Source organism: Rhinoderma darwinii, chromosome 11 (assembly GCF_050947455.1).
Source record: "Rhinoderma darwinii isolate aRhiDar2 chromosome 11, aRhiDar2.hap1, whole genome shotgun sequence".
Lineage (NCBI taxonomy): Eukaryota > Metazoa > Chordata > Amphibia > Anura > Rhinodermatidae > Rhinoderma > Rhinoderma darwinii.
The window spans coordinates 29,232,283-29,247,446 of NC_134697.1; the positions used below are offsets into that span (position 1 = coordinate 29,232,283).

Genomic DNA, 15,164 nt, shown 5'->3' on the forward strand with positions numbered 1-15,164 from the left:
ATAATAAGACAGCAGTATTATAAACGGCGCATAAAAGCTGGGGAGGCCATGGTTTATATTTTGCTTCCTCGCCCAGTATCTTCTAGGTTTGCCACTGTCAGCCATTCATTGTTTTGCTATTTTTTTTTAATTTTATTTTTTTTCTGAAAATTAACAAAGCCAATGTTTGTATTCATAGGGTTTGTCCCAGTCACAACCCATACGAAACTGATGGCAGTGAAAGGACCAGTTCCATTGAAGGACCTCCCGACTAATCTACCTGCTGCGTTTACATCTCCAGCCACATATTTTAAACCTATTGTTATTATGCAAAACACAGACATCAACAGGTACAGATTTTTTTAGCTTAAGGCCCTTTTACAAGGGCCAATTATCATGCGATCGTTCCCGATCATCGAATGGTGTCAACTGGGTAACGATCAACCGATGAACGAGCAAACTCTTGTTCATCGGCTGATTGTATCATTTATGCAGCATTAATTATTATCGTTGTCAGCAGCACATCTCCCGGAAGATGTGTAAACCGGAAGATGTGCTGCCAACATGATGTAAATGTATGAGGACGAGCGATCGTAGTAACAAGCACTCGTCCCCTTACATTACTGATCATAGCTCCTTGTGAAGGAAGCAGACGAGCGCTGATCCACAAGCTGTCTCGTTGATCGGTGCTCGTTTAAAAGGCCCATGTCAAGCCGTTTTACACCGGAAAATATCGTCCGTAAAGGTGAGCGGTGGTCAATGAGATCTGATCAGTAAGCTACGATCGCTCATCCCTATACATTTCCATCATGTCGGCAGCACATCTTCCTGTTTACCCAGGGAGATGTGCTGCTTCTGACAACAATAATATTTTGTGCTGCATAAACGATATGATCAGCCCTTTGAACGAGTATTTGCTCATTCATTGGCTGATCGTTGCTCTGTTTACACAACGCAATGATCGGGAACGAGCGTTCGAATGAACGCTCGTTTTTCTGATCATTGGCCCGTGTACTCTTACCAGTACACTGTATATTGTGTTCTACAATCTAAATATATGGAAATTTCTTTCAGCAATCAAATTCCAAGCCCATCACCTTACCCTAAGACACACTTGAGTACAGAAGACCTAGACCATGTGGAAGAGGGCATTTCAGTGACGGAAATAGAGAACCATGTGGCTGAAGATAAAACAAGCCAAGGACTAAAATCTTCGAGCAGCACTTTCAGAACCAAAGTTTCTTTCAAATCAGATTCCAATATTTCAGACTATTCATACGATCGGAGAGAGAAAAGTCCCTCAGCAGCCTCTTCAGTGTCGTCAAACTCCTCCACGCTGACCAGCAGCCCTATTGTAAATAATTATTTATTAAAGCAGGATCCGAAAACCGGGAATCTCACTCTCGTCCGTGTACAGCTCACTATTCCAGAACATATCCCTAGTGTAGCCCTGGAAGCTGAGCCCGTTTCTCAGACCATTATGCCATCCTCTGTGGTCCCTCCTATCATGACCGCCAATAATGATTTGGTCCGTAATGACCACGAGTGCCGCAGATCTCCTCCAACACCCTCATTAGACAAGCGTAAAGAACCACAACGCTTACTCAATAATGGGTCATCCACGACGAATGCTACACTGGTCAACAGTTGTCAGGAGAAACCAGATTCCCCCCCCGTACATGAGACTTTGGTTAATGGAGAATCTCCACCTAGAAAGAAAGCTTGTTCTGCTCTGCATAAAGTGGTGAACCTCTTACAGGAGGAGTTTGCATTTGATGGCTACTTAGAAAACGGCATTGAAGATATTGCAATGGGTAAGTAGTTAAATAATCTGTTGCTTCAATTTGTTAGACAGTTTGCAAGTGTGATGCTGCTCTAGGCCCGGTAGGTTAACCACTTAGATGCTGCAGTCAATAGCGATTGTGGCATCTAAGTAGTTTGAGTGGGTCGGCGCTCTCTGACAGCCAAGCACCCCCCCACAACGCGATCGATGATTGTCATGGCAGCCTGGGGGCCTGATGAAGGCCCCCAGCTCTGCCAACTTCCTGCTCACATCAAGCCCTAAAAAAACACAATATACTGCAATACATTAGTATTGCAGTATATTGTGCAATTGATGCAACGATTGCTTGTTCAAGTCCCCTAGGCAGTGTAATAAAGAAAAAAGCTGGTTTTTTTTCAGTGCTCAAAAAAAAATATTAGAAGTTTTAGAAAATTCCCCCCTTTTCCCATTTTTTTTCCCCTAAAGTAATGTTGAAATAAATAAAAATTAACATAATTTATTATCGCTGCATCAGTAAAAGTTTGAACTATTGCAGTATAACGTTATTTAATCCGCACGGTGAATGTTGTAAATAAGAAATTTTAAAAAGCCAGAATTTGTTTGTTTTTTTTTTTGGACATTTTAGCTCCCCAATCATATTGAATAAAAAGTGATCAACAAGTCTTATGTACCCCACAATGATACCAATAAAAACTACAGCCGTTATGGCTCTTAGCATATGGGGACACAAAAAACTATTTATTTTTTTATTTTTCTTTAACCAATAGTTTTTTCCTTGTAAAACATGAAAAAAAAAATATATACATATTTGGTATCGCTGTAATCCTATCGACCTGTAGAATAAAGCTAACATGTAATATTTACCACACGGTAAACACCCTAAAAACAAAACTGAAAAGAAAAAAAACTATGAAGAAATCTTCTTGCAGTTTCCCAATACAATATAAGGTATATTAAATGGTGTCTTTAAAAACTACAACTCGCAAAAAAACAAGTCCTCGTATGCCTATATCAACGGAGAAATAAAAGTTTTGCCTATTGAAAAAAGTTTAAATAGCTGGTGGGAAAGGGTTAATAATGTCCAGTGCTGTATTTCTATGATACGATTATTATGTTGGTGCTTATTACATGGAGACGTCTGTCTGTAAGTGCAGTTTGGTAGTTTTGCGCTTTCCTGGCCATGTTGAATGTGTAGAATGATTGAACTTGTGTCCAGCCGTAAACAGAAATAAAATGAAAAATTCATGAATTCTGCAGTAATGTTTTCTTGATTATTTTTTTGTTATTAAAAGCTATAAAAAGGGAGTTTGACTTTGGCCACATTGTTAGACACATATTTTGTCGGTCATTTAGATTGTTCTCAGCTCCTGGGCGTTTTCTTTTAATATACGACACAATAAGATCAGCAGTTAAACGTCAGCATCAACTGGATGAAAAGCCAACATTATTATGTATCGTACGACATGAATCCTATTGGTTACTGCTTGGAATCTGTCAGCGCAGTGCAGACTGACACACCCTTAAGGGGGATTTCTGGGATTAGAAAAACATGGCTGCTTGATTTCAAAAACAGCACCACACCAGTCCACAGGTTGTATATGGTATTACAGCTCAACCCCATTCTCTTCAATGGAGCTGACTGCAATACCAGAAACAAACCATGGACAAATGTGGCGCTGCTTCTGAAAGAAAGCTGCCATGTTTTTCTAATCCTGGACAATCTTTTAAATGAACACTAACTTTTTAAACAACTTATTATAATCTAATAGCATACCTGATATAGATCAACTTTGTACTTTACTTATTGTTTGTTTTATCCATGCAAATGCTGGGTGATGAAGTTACCTCCACTAGGTATCTCCCTTCCTGTAATCTACTGTCCACCCCATGTTGTCAAGCAAAATCCATCTCTAGTTACAGAATAGAGGAGACGGACCGCAGGAAATAGGGGGTTGTCTCTTCACTGCCTGCTCATAGAAGTCTATAGAGAGGGGAGAAGGGAAGCAGAGAAGACACACAGACATCCTGCCCATAGAAGTCTTTGGAAAGGGGAGGGGGAGCAGAGAGGAGACAGAGACACGTCTTTAATACAAGTCTAAAGAGGGGGCTGAGCAGAGAGAAAGACACAGACACGCTGCCCATAGAAGTCTATTGAAAGGGGGAGCAAGAGCAGAGACACTGGCTGCTGGTAAGAGTTATAGGTCACCCCAGTACTGGATTATCAGCTACACTGCTCATTACTGTTGCATTTTGGAAGATGTAATGATTACACACAGCCCTGTACACTTATCTAATGTAGAAAAAAAAACTAAAGTAGTTTTTTTTTTTTGTAGATTATATCCAGTCATAAACTGTATAAGTCTTAACCCTAAGGGACAGAAACGTTAAAGTGGTTTTGTGCTAATTTTATATTGGGTTTTTTTCCCCTTAGAATTGCCCATTTATGTGTGATCTGTGGGAGTGCCACCACTGGACCCCTGCTATTTAGCAACACAAAGGGGCAGACACCGTGGCACATGTGTAGACATCCCTATGTCAAGTACTTCTGTGAAGGGGCCGTGTTACACCAGCAAGCATCACTTCCCTCTCCTTCTGCCAATTGGTGGAGATACTGGGGCTGGCACACCCAACTATCACAGATCGATGGCCTACACTGAGGATAGGCCATCAATGTAAAATACCAGAAAGATCTTCTCTGCATTTCCTACAAGGTTGAATGTCGTCTACTGTTGCCTGTAAGCAGGGGTTCCCGGCTAGGCAGAGATTTCACCGTGAGACGGTGGATCTTGGATTTGGAGCGATATATTTTTACAGCTAATGCAAATAATCCTCCTCTTTTATTTTGTACAGGTGAATATATTTTTGCTCTGAAAGGTCTTCAGCATACAACCTTCTGCAGTGCAATATGTGAGAAGTTCTGCGACCTCTATTGGGATGACCACCTACTCGAAAACCTTTACAGGATTATCAATGGCAAATCGCCTCCGCCCAGCAGGTGCAGTACATGTCACTTACTGGCTTGTTTGTTTTTCTGGAGGTGACCAAAAAGATTCAATATTTGTATCATTATTTTATTATGTATACATATTTTTTTGATTGATGGGAGTCGTGGTAAAATTGCAGCATTACTGGGACTTGTGTGTGACTTCATTGTTTCCTTATGGGCAAAAAAATTGAATAGGGCTTTGCAACAATCCAAAAAATCCAACCATGTCTCATGGAGCTCATGGCTATTTGCTTCATATATAGGGCTTTTTCGGTTATTCGTAAAGTGTTTTTTTTTTGTTTTTGTTTTTTTACACTGATCAAAAAAAATATTCGATCATTAATTGTTCTTTGATATCATTGACCAGCATTAACCGCCAACGTTAACCCCTTAGTGCTTCATGACTTAAATGTACATCATGTATTGCCCTGTCTAGAGACTCCATGACGTACATTTACGTCAGATAGATTATGCGGGCACAGCTGCTGTGATTGGCAGCCGGGCTCCCAATGTAACAGCCTGGATAAGAGAAACCTCCTGATTCTGGCCATTTAACCCTTTAGATACCGCAGTCAATAGCAACCACACCTCCTAAGGTGCTATAAAGAGGGAATGAGCTCCGTCTATCAGCACACATAATCGGCCGGTGCAGCCAGAGCCGATCAATAAGACCTCGTTAATCGGTGCTTGTTTGCTCCGATCACACGGAGCGTTCCACCGATCGCTCGTCCCCATACGTTATTATCATGTCGGCAGCGCGTCTCCCTGTGCAGCTCCTGTTGTATTTAGAGCATTGCCCAGACTTGATACAATTGTATCCACTACTCAGCTGAGAGCAAGACTAAAAAGAGTGTTCTCATTCGCGGACAGCAAACATGTATCTTAAAACTTGTAAGGAATTTAAACACAAAGTATATTAGAGAGTTGAGGAACGTTTCATTCATGCAAATATAACGTTTTATTTGCGTAAAACCAGAACAAAAAATTTTAACAACTCCGGTCCAATATACAGCTCCGGTCCAATATACAGCTCCGGTCCAATATACAGCTCCGGTCCAATATACAGCTCCGGTCCAATATACAGCTCCGGTCCAATATACAGCTCCGGTCCAATATACAGCTCCGGTCCAATATACAGCTCCAGTCTAATATACAGCTCCAGTCCAATATACATTGTTTCTCTCCATGTTTGTCCATAATTTGTCTTTACGTTTTCTTCTTTTTGTTCTTCATGGGTTTTTTTCCCCACAGGAAAACCGTGACAGATTCTTCTCTTAACAATAATCCTGCTGATCTTTTGAAAAAGATTCATAGAAAAAAGCGAAAAAATAAGCAAGGAAGAAAGACAACCAATGAACAGTCCAACATATCAGATGGAGAAGAAGCCACAGACCTCTCACATGCATCTGCGGAGCAAGAATCGTCAGTGGAGTCGCACTATTCTCTGTCACCTGAGCTCATAAACCCTACAATAGAAACAAAGCCGCCAGGTAATGACCGAAATAGATGATCACACATCGTGACATAGGCCAGAGAATTCTTCTAAATTGCCCTCCATTCGGTTCGGAGTGACAGCTTTAGTGGTCTCCTGATTGGATGCTAGATCAGTCACTCAGAGTAGAGGGGAGGGGCTGGGGAGTGTTTAGTAAAGAGAGCCCGGACCACTGATCATAAAGAGGCAGCCACTGTAGCTTACCTGGATTTCTCGGTTATGCAACCTGCATGACTATCGCCCTAAAGTATTGTTACACTGCTCTCCCCGTCCTCTATCTAGTACTGTCAGAGGTTTTGAGGAGTCAAACTGCTGACTCCCTTTAAAAAAGTTGTCTGGGATTAGAAACAATGGTCTGCTGTTCTAGAAACAGCACCACTCTTGTCGATGGGCTGTGTCTGGTACTGCAGCTTTTACATTTGAGTGTCTGGTATTGCTGAGCTGCAATACCAGACACAGACCATGGACAGGAGTGGCGCACTTTCTGTAATAAAAGCAGACCATTGTTTCTAATCCCGCACTTTAATAAGAGGATTTCTGATCTAACAGAAGACTAGTTAAAGTAATTTGCTGCTAATCCCGTTCCCGTTGCCCTCTGAGAACATTGTAGATTTTTTTTGTTGCACTTGTTTGGTTTCTCAACCTGAAATTCCCTTTTCTGACAAGCGGTTAATGTGACTTAACTCTGTTATTTTGTGGCATTTGCTCCTTTTAAGAAAACCCAGTGTGAATTCTCCCACACCTGACCTTTCCTTGTTCCCTTTAAAGGTTCTGCGACCCAGGTGGCAGCTGGCAGGGAAAGTCACACTTCATTTGATGAGACAGACATGACTGATTTGCCACCACAAACCATTGATAAGGATCATCGGCCACATGCCCCTAGAGTGCCAACGGGAAGTGAAGAGAACTTTGCGTACAGAGGGTTTCCCGACTGTAACCGTTTATGTGTCAGCCCAGATTTCACAGAAGAAAATGAAGAAGTGAAGCAACGTGAAAGCATGTCTGTCTGTCCGTCGGAGGTGTACAAGTGCAGCTCCGGGTGGTCCAGCGCTTTCTGCGGAGCAGACATGTTTGACCCTGATGTCCAGCACTATGTTACTATACTCGGAGGACAAAAAGAGAAGTGTTTGAAGAGTATGGAGTCCAAGAGGCTGGTAAGTGTTTCTACTGCTGCCTGCTTTTCTTACATTAGTAATGATACAAGGTTTCCAGCTGTTCATTCTCCAGGAGCGTGCGCTCCAGAGTGCAAGCCATGGAGCTACTATGGGGCCTTTTAAATAGGGATCCCAGCTGCAGGCCCCCCTTTGTCCTACAACGGCCTCCCCTTCACCATCGCAGCAGTGTTCGCAAACAAGTGATGGGAAAACAGCCAAAGGCTTGGAATTGAATGGTTGCGGCATGTGTTTCTAATTGCGGATTTAATATTATAATTAATAATAAAATCTTGGTTACCATTTTTTAGCATTAAAGGGGTTTTCCCATGAAGGACATTTGACATCCACATTTATGTCATAAATGTCAGATAGATGCGGGTCCCACATCTGGGACCCGCACCTATCTCTAGAACAGGCCCCCCTGAACCCCTTTCTAGCTTTTTGTGCTCATGCTGTCTCCCGGCCACTTCCTGATTACATAGTCGGGACATGGTCGCGAGTTACGGAAACAGCGTAACTCGCTGAGCTATGCTGTTTCCGTAACTACTATTCAGTTCTATTGGAGTTAATCAGTATGGACAATCTAATCAGTAAGTGGCCGGGAGGCCGTGTAAGCACAAAATAGCTAGGACAGGGTTTATGGGGCCCCGTTCTAGAGATAGGTGTGGGTTCCTGAGGTGGGACCGCATCTATCTGACATTTATGACATAACCTGTGGATATGTCATAAATGTCCCTTTATGGGAAAACCCCTTTAAATAGGATTTCCAGGGTTCCATTAACATGGTTTTTACCTGCCAGTATATGTGTGGCACTTACTTGATCAAAGGGGTTGTCCCAAGATTAAATGTTCTTAACTAGCCACATCATAGGTGACAATATGCTGATCGGTGGGGGTCCGGCCGGTTTGAGCCCCACTAATCATGATAACATGGAGGAACAGGACCCCCGTTATCACCTATCCTGTGTATAGGGGATAACCTTTTATTCTTGGGACAACCTCTTTAACTGTGAGTAAGCAGATCTGTAGTGTAAAGCATGGAGGAGGGTCAAAACAGCAGTCTCTGATTAGTTCAGAGGTGGATTTCTTAGTGTAACCAGCCTTCTGAACAAGCAGCATGAATTGTAATGTGTCTCATTGTAGCTGCTGTCCAATACTATGTATAATACACAGATATAAGAATTCACACATGCATCTTATTATAGCGGCGCTCTTCACAGGTACAGATGACTTGTCAGGCTGCCATTTAATCACACTAAAAATACCGCCCGACTTCTAATTAATATTTAGCGCCATCTAAATCGTATAGCACTTCAGCAGCTGAAACCACTTGTAGGACGGGGGTCTTGACTCGCTGATGTCACATTAATTGCATCCAGGTTTAGATCTTCTGGGAATTTCCCAGGGAACATCACATTGGCATTCGCATGATAATCTTCTAACATAAAAAAAAAAAACAATCTGGTAATATTCTTCCGGGGCTTAACATTTAGATTTCTATTAAAATGAAGTCGGAAATATTTTTAAATGTGTGAAATTGAAAATGTCATTTTATTACTCCCTTTGCAGGAACTGGAACAGCAGCTTATGATTGAAACTAAAAATTACAGGAAAACTGTGAAACTTTACCAGAATTTAATGATCAAGGGGAAGAGGAATAAAGGTAAATGACGATGTCCGAGTGGCAGATGGTGATTCTAAAGATCTGGCCATGTACATGTGTGTGGGTGTCTGGATTATCAGATATTCTGGATTATCGGATAGCCATATTTTATATATATATATTCCCACAGCACTCCGATATAGCAAAAAAAGTGGTTTATTCAGTCAACACACAACTGCAACTTTTCCGTCCTACTATGGGACACTTTTCAAGCATGGTGATACAACAACATGTGTAGAATATAAAGTATGTGTCTCATTAACACAATGACTAATCATCAAAGAATGTGCAATCCGATATTATACACATATACATAATACAAAAAAAAATACAGCACAATTATATATTTGCGTGCTAGTGATAGTTATATAATGTTAGTAATATAAACAAATGTTAAAACAAGCATAAGTTTGATTTGGTACTTGATCAGAAATGCAACAACGTGTGTAGGGGTAGGGAATACAGGTCCACTCACCAATCCGGAGAAATGTACGTAAATCTATAATTATAGGTAAACACTGGGTATTCATGCGCTGTCCGATAACTCGGCATCCTTGTCGCGCTGCGCATGCTCGCGTGCTGAAGCCAGAAGTATGTCGTTGCATAGCAACCAAGCGAAGCGAAAACATCTCTTGCTCGCACGGAGGATTCATCAAGCCTCATTATGCTGTGCAGTGCGCAAACCGATCCAAGGGAACACAGGAAAAATCAACACTTATAATATTTGTAATGCCTATCTGAAAATCCACAGTATGAAAAGGGACAAAGGTCCTAATATATTCATATACCCCTTATCGGAAAACGGAAGAGACATGCAATAAGTCACAATTACGCCACCACTAACATTACATATTTTTATTTAATTTATTCATTGTTCCACACGTAAACTCCAGGATCCAGATTCACCCTTTTCGTGAACACTGGCGTCAAGATTCGTGTGCCCCTCTGTTACACCTTCGGGAACAGAGATTGCCTCACGAAAAATCTTCAAATCATGTATCATATCAAAGCGAAAACGTGACCTAAGCCCGAAGATAATGTAGAGAGTAATAATAGTACAATTATTGTAGTATTTGCATGTCAACTCTTTTAAAGTGGGATACAAAAAAGAAAATAATTAAAAATTACAGGAAATATAATCAGACACAAACAAAATGCCCTTGTTCAACAAATCCTATGTATATAATAAATCCCATCATGGTGAGTGGTCCAAGTATTTTACGGTTATCTGCAACCAGAGGACCAGAATTTTTTTTTAAAGAATACAAATGTGAGTCATGCATCACATACATACAGGGCCGGACTGGCCATCTGGCAGTTCTGGCAAATGCCAGATGGGCCGGTGATCGGTGTCTCAGACGGCAGGGTACAGTATTTCTAAGGGGGGCGGCACAGCAGCTAAGAACTGCTGTCCGACTGTAATAGCAGCCGTGGTCTGTGCTGCTATTACTAAAACTCCCTATGCTACTTTAAAATCTCCCCCTCCAGCCGCCCTTCCCTACTCTTCACACAACCTCCCCACCTGCTGCTGTTACCAGTCGGGACGTGAGGGAAGGGGAGGGGAGACTGTCTGCGCGCACTGTGTCGGGCTGTGAGCAGGAGAAGTGCTGGAGTGAAGAATCTCACCCCATCAACCTGCTGAACTCCCTTCACAAATATCCTACATAAAAAGTAAGTGCATGTGTATTTACAATGTGTACTTTATATGTGTATAATGTGTGTGATTGTGTTGCGTACATGTGCATATATAGTGTATGTGTGTGTATATATATATATATATATATATATATATATATATATATATATATATATATATATATATGTGGGTGTGAGTGCAGAACGCTATAGCCGTTGTATTTATTTCACTCGTAGTTTAAATACTGCAGATTTTACCAATGGATGTCGTTGTGGAAAATCCGAATTATAAGGGCTTGTCCACACGTATTGGAATTGCTGCAGAAAATTTTTGCAGAAACTAGCAGAAATTCCGCTGCAGAAAAACGGCACCATTTCCTGGATTTTTTTTACTGCAGAACATGGTGTGGATTTTGCTGCGTTTTTCTCAATGCTGGGAGATGGTGACATCTACTCCGAAAAACGCAGCAATTCAGTCCACCTTCCTCAGCGGGGAGTGACATACTGCGGTACGAAATATATGCACTGCAGGTCAATTTCTGGTCGGAAATTTTACACAGCGTGTGGATGAGATTTGTTAAATCTCCCCCACTTTGCTGCTACTGTGTTCTGCTGCGTATTTTCCGTCAACAATTCCGGAAGGAAAATACGCAGCAATTCCGTTACGTGTGGACAAGCCCTAATACAGTAGCAGCAGAGTTGTGAGATTTGAACAAATCCCATCCACATGCTGCATAAATTATATGCCGAAAAAACCGCTCAAATTTACATGCGGTATATTCCGCAGCATATCAATTGTATTTGTGTAAATGCTGCTTATTTGTTTCGAGTTTTCCCCATTTAATTCAATGGGAGGTAAAACCTGCAACAAATAGCAGATGTTGCAAAAAAAAAAAAACGCAACTCAGAATTGTTTTTAGGTTTAGACTTACCCAGAATTCTGTTTCTTCATCCGGGCCGGCCTGCTGTGATGACGTTTCGTCCCATGTTACCGCTGCAGCGGTCACATGGGATGAAACGTCATCCCAGGGCTGCAGGATGTAGGAGGGAAGCATCCATGGTAAGTATCTATTTTGTTGTTGTTTTTTTTTTTTCTGCTCTGTTTTCCGCAGCGGCCATTCCTGGCTGAAAAACTGCACCACAATTTGGTTCAGTTTTTCAGCTTGAATTCCTTGCTGCGCACAGGGCAGATACGTTGTGTGCTTTTACAGAGCATATCCGCCCTGTGTGAACATACCCGTACAGTGTATACATATAGTAGCTGCTGTCTTACAACGATACAGCTGCAAACCACGGCAACATGTTGCATTCCCGCTAGTCAGCGCAATTTTCAAATGATTGTTAATGTCCATGCAGTTTTTTGCAGACGTTAACAATCATTTAAAAACTGCACCGACTTTTGGTAAAACTGCATGTGCTACGTGTTTTACTGGACAATTGTTACGATCTGATTGTTTGCAATAAAGGTTATGTACACCTTTTGAAAGGGATTTTTTTTTAATAGATATGTAAAAATGTCAGTCAGTGTATAATTCGTTTTTATTAAGAAATCTTTTTACTTTTTGAGATGCAGCTGCTCTGTATCCTGTATACAGAGCAGCTGTATCTTACGCTGAATCCTGAACACGTCAGGTCTATGGGACTGATGGGTTCAGTGTCAGCGGGTCCTGTGTCTCTGACACGCGAGATCCACTTGTATTACAGTTAAATGTGATAGATTACAGGTGGCTACAGTCGACTACTCTATCGATACTGTCCAAAAAACGTAAACCTTGCGAAACTTAGAGAAACGGAAACCATTAGCAATGGAAGCGTTACCATTGAAATCAATGGTAATGCAAACGGAAAGCTATGGTTTCCGTTTGTGGGTTCCCCTGACAGAAAGGTCTGACTGAACCCATGAATGGAGCCCTGACGCAGGTGAGAACGAAGCCTAACTATTACTGTATGATCTGTACAGATGATGGAGGGTACTATTTTTTTGGGGTGTAAGCAACTCTACTCTCTTAAGGGTCATGGGTCGGTGCCACTATCCTGTAGAGTCTCAGTCCTAACTGCAACCCACCTTTCCATGCTTAGTTGACATCCCCCTGACTGTTATACATCACTACCAGTCTCCTCCAAATTTCTTGGATGCGCCATTGCCTTGCATTATACTCCATGAGCACACACCATTTAGCGAGGTGTACTCTGCCCGGCTTCATTGCTACACCGCGCATGCTAAGGGAGTACAAGGCAATAGAGAAGGCTAGTAGTAATGTAGAACAGAATCTCGGATATCATACTCAACCTTGGTGGTAACACTTTTGAATTTTTTTCTTTCTTGTCCTGAGCTGATCCGCAACATATATCCAACCTTATAGTGTTATACTCCATCCTTGAATAGCATGAGGCTTTGTGTAGTAAATAGATACTTCTACAGCCTCCCATTGAGTCCGCATGCTCTGTGTTGTTTACATTGTTACTTCCGGGTATGTCAGCTGACAGCCGGGAGTCACATGGTTTAGCATCATGGATGTGCTGGGCCAGTGGGATTGGCTGTTTGATGTATGCTGCCGGAGCCAGGGGGCGGAGTATTCAGTTCATAGTGACTCAGAGTCCCAGAGTGAAGCATGCCGCTGACATCTATGCGTGCATGCTTCCGTGTTGTGCAGTAGAATACCTGCTGCTGAAGATATATCGCTGGCATCCTGGCCAGACTGACGGACCCCTGATGATAAGTATAGAAACGCGTAGGGTCGGGTGAAGTGAGGGAATTTTGCGTAGGGGGCAGTGGCATTGTTGTGCATCTGTACATTGGGAGAATCTGGTGCGGTTAACGCAGGCTCCTTTGTGAACGAGGGTCCAAACCACTGCTTTACCAATGTTATATGCTGATTCCATATTTTGATATCTCTGTTTACATACCCAGTCACAAAGGGTTCGCAAACGAACTAGGACTGGGAGTATTGTGTTTAATACGTTTTTAAATACACGGTTGGGCTTTTCACAGTGGTGATTGTACCCCTGTTTTTAGATAGCTATGAAATAAAAATTATACATTTTACTCATTTATCACTTCAGTGAATTTTCAAAGGTGATGGGGAAGACAAGACCATATGCACTTTAAATGAGCTTTACTGCTCGGAGTTGTGCCTAAAATGATCATCTTGCCTCCTGTTGTTTTGGCTTTCTTTCCATGTAAAAATAATAAAAATGTTCTTGCTTTATATTTGCTCTGTCAAGATAGTCTTTAAAAAAAAAAAAAAAAAAAATATCATGTCTTTGTAATTTGATTGTCATTTATTTTTCTACTTGATTTATATTGAGGTTCCTCCAACTCTTAGAGAAGCGCTCCTGTGGAGACATGATGTCTCCTTCTGCCATTCTTTAACAAGAAATAAACTTTTTTTTTTTTTAAATCCCATCTGTCCTGCGAATATCTTTCTCAGCTGCCGGCGATAAAGCGTTTTACGAATAAGGTGCTAGTGGCATTTACTGTTGTGTCTGAACACATAAGATGCAGGACGACAGCTCCACCAGATCACATTTTTTGCCTCATAAAAAAACCAAAAACGCAGTAATCTGACTTTCAACAAATCACTTTTGACCTCATCGTCTCATGAGAGCTCTGTGACTGGGGGGCTTGGGGCTAAAGGGCTGAGTTCAGGAACACTACGGTGTTAGCCCATGTACCTGGGTTTGCTGCATTCAACGTGTGTGGTAGATGGCGGTCTCCTTACTTATACGAGTGAGCTGCTTGTGCTTAAAGGTGACAAAGTTTTCCTGACAATTTTGGCAGGCACTCAACAGGGCAATGCATTTCTCTTTTAAATGAACCTGCCTATGATAAGGCCTTGCAAACCTGCACTGGTGAAGGGCTTTCTTGGAGGAGATCCTGAAATTAGAACCAGCATGTTCCTGACTCGTCTAATTTATCAGCAGATAACTTTACCAGTGTCCTACCTCTGCTATCGAGAGCTGGCTGAAAATTCTTCCAAAGATGATATTCTTATTCCTGCTGCAAGTGACGTTTACGTTTGGTCTTAAGGAGACAATAAGAGGGATAAGAGACCAAACTGAGCACAATCCATGGGGTGTGGTGATTAAGTGGTGTCTAAACAGTGAGTGTCTTCAGTATTCAAATCCTGATGTGTGGCCTTGTCTAAAAGGGAACTCTGCTGGGTGGTGTTTATAGTAATGTGGAGGCAGCGCAGTTGTTGCTGCATAAGAAAGTCTCTTTGCACGCACGCTTGCTCACTCACTCACTCTCACACTATATACTAATCTCTTAAACAGCTATCATAATCCATCACTCAATAGGTGCCTTGTGAGCCTGCACTGGTGAAATGTCTTCAAGGAGGAGATCCCAGGGATAGAACCCACACACTCCTCACTCCTAATTTATTAGTAGGGAACTTTACCAGTGCACTACTTCTGGTGTTGAGAGCCGGCTGCAAATTCTTCCAAAGATGACATGTTTTTATTATAAT

The 15,164-nt window shown here is 41.8% G+C and overlaps 1 protein-coding gene across 2 annotated transcripts in view; it reads left to right on the forward strand.

Moving 5' to 3' along the window:
* KNDC1 (kinase non-catalytic C-lobe domain containing 1) overlaps positions 1–15,164 on the forward strand; it is a 104,163-nt gene that overhangs the window by 42,955 nt on the left and 46,044 nt on the right. For both annotated transcript variants that reach the window (XM_075843231.1, XM_075843232.1), the window contains exons 13-18: positions 179–329; positions 1,054–1,793; positions 4,613–4,757; positions 6,000–6,238; positions 7,009–7,394; positions 8,964–9,057. In XM_075843231.1, the coding sequence (XP_075699346.1) occupies positions 179–329; positions 1,054–1,793; positions 4,613–4,757; positions 6,000–6,238; positions 7,009–7,394; positions 8,964–9,057 (1,755 nt within the window). The remainder of the gene's footprint in view (positions 1–178; positions 330–1,053; positions 1,794–4,612; positions 4,758–5,999; positions 6,239–7,008; positions 7,395–8,963; positions 9,058–15,164) is intronic.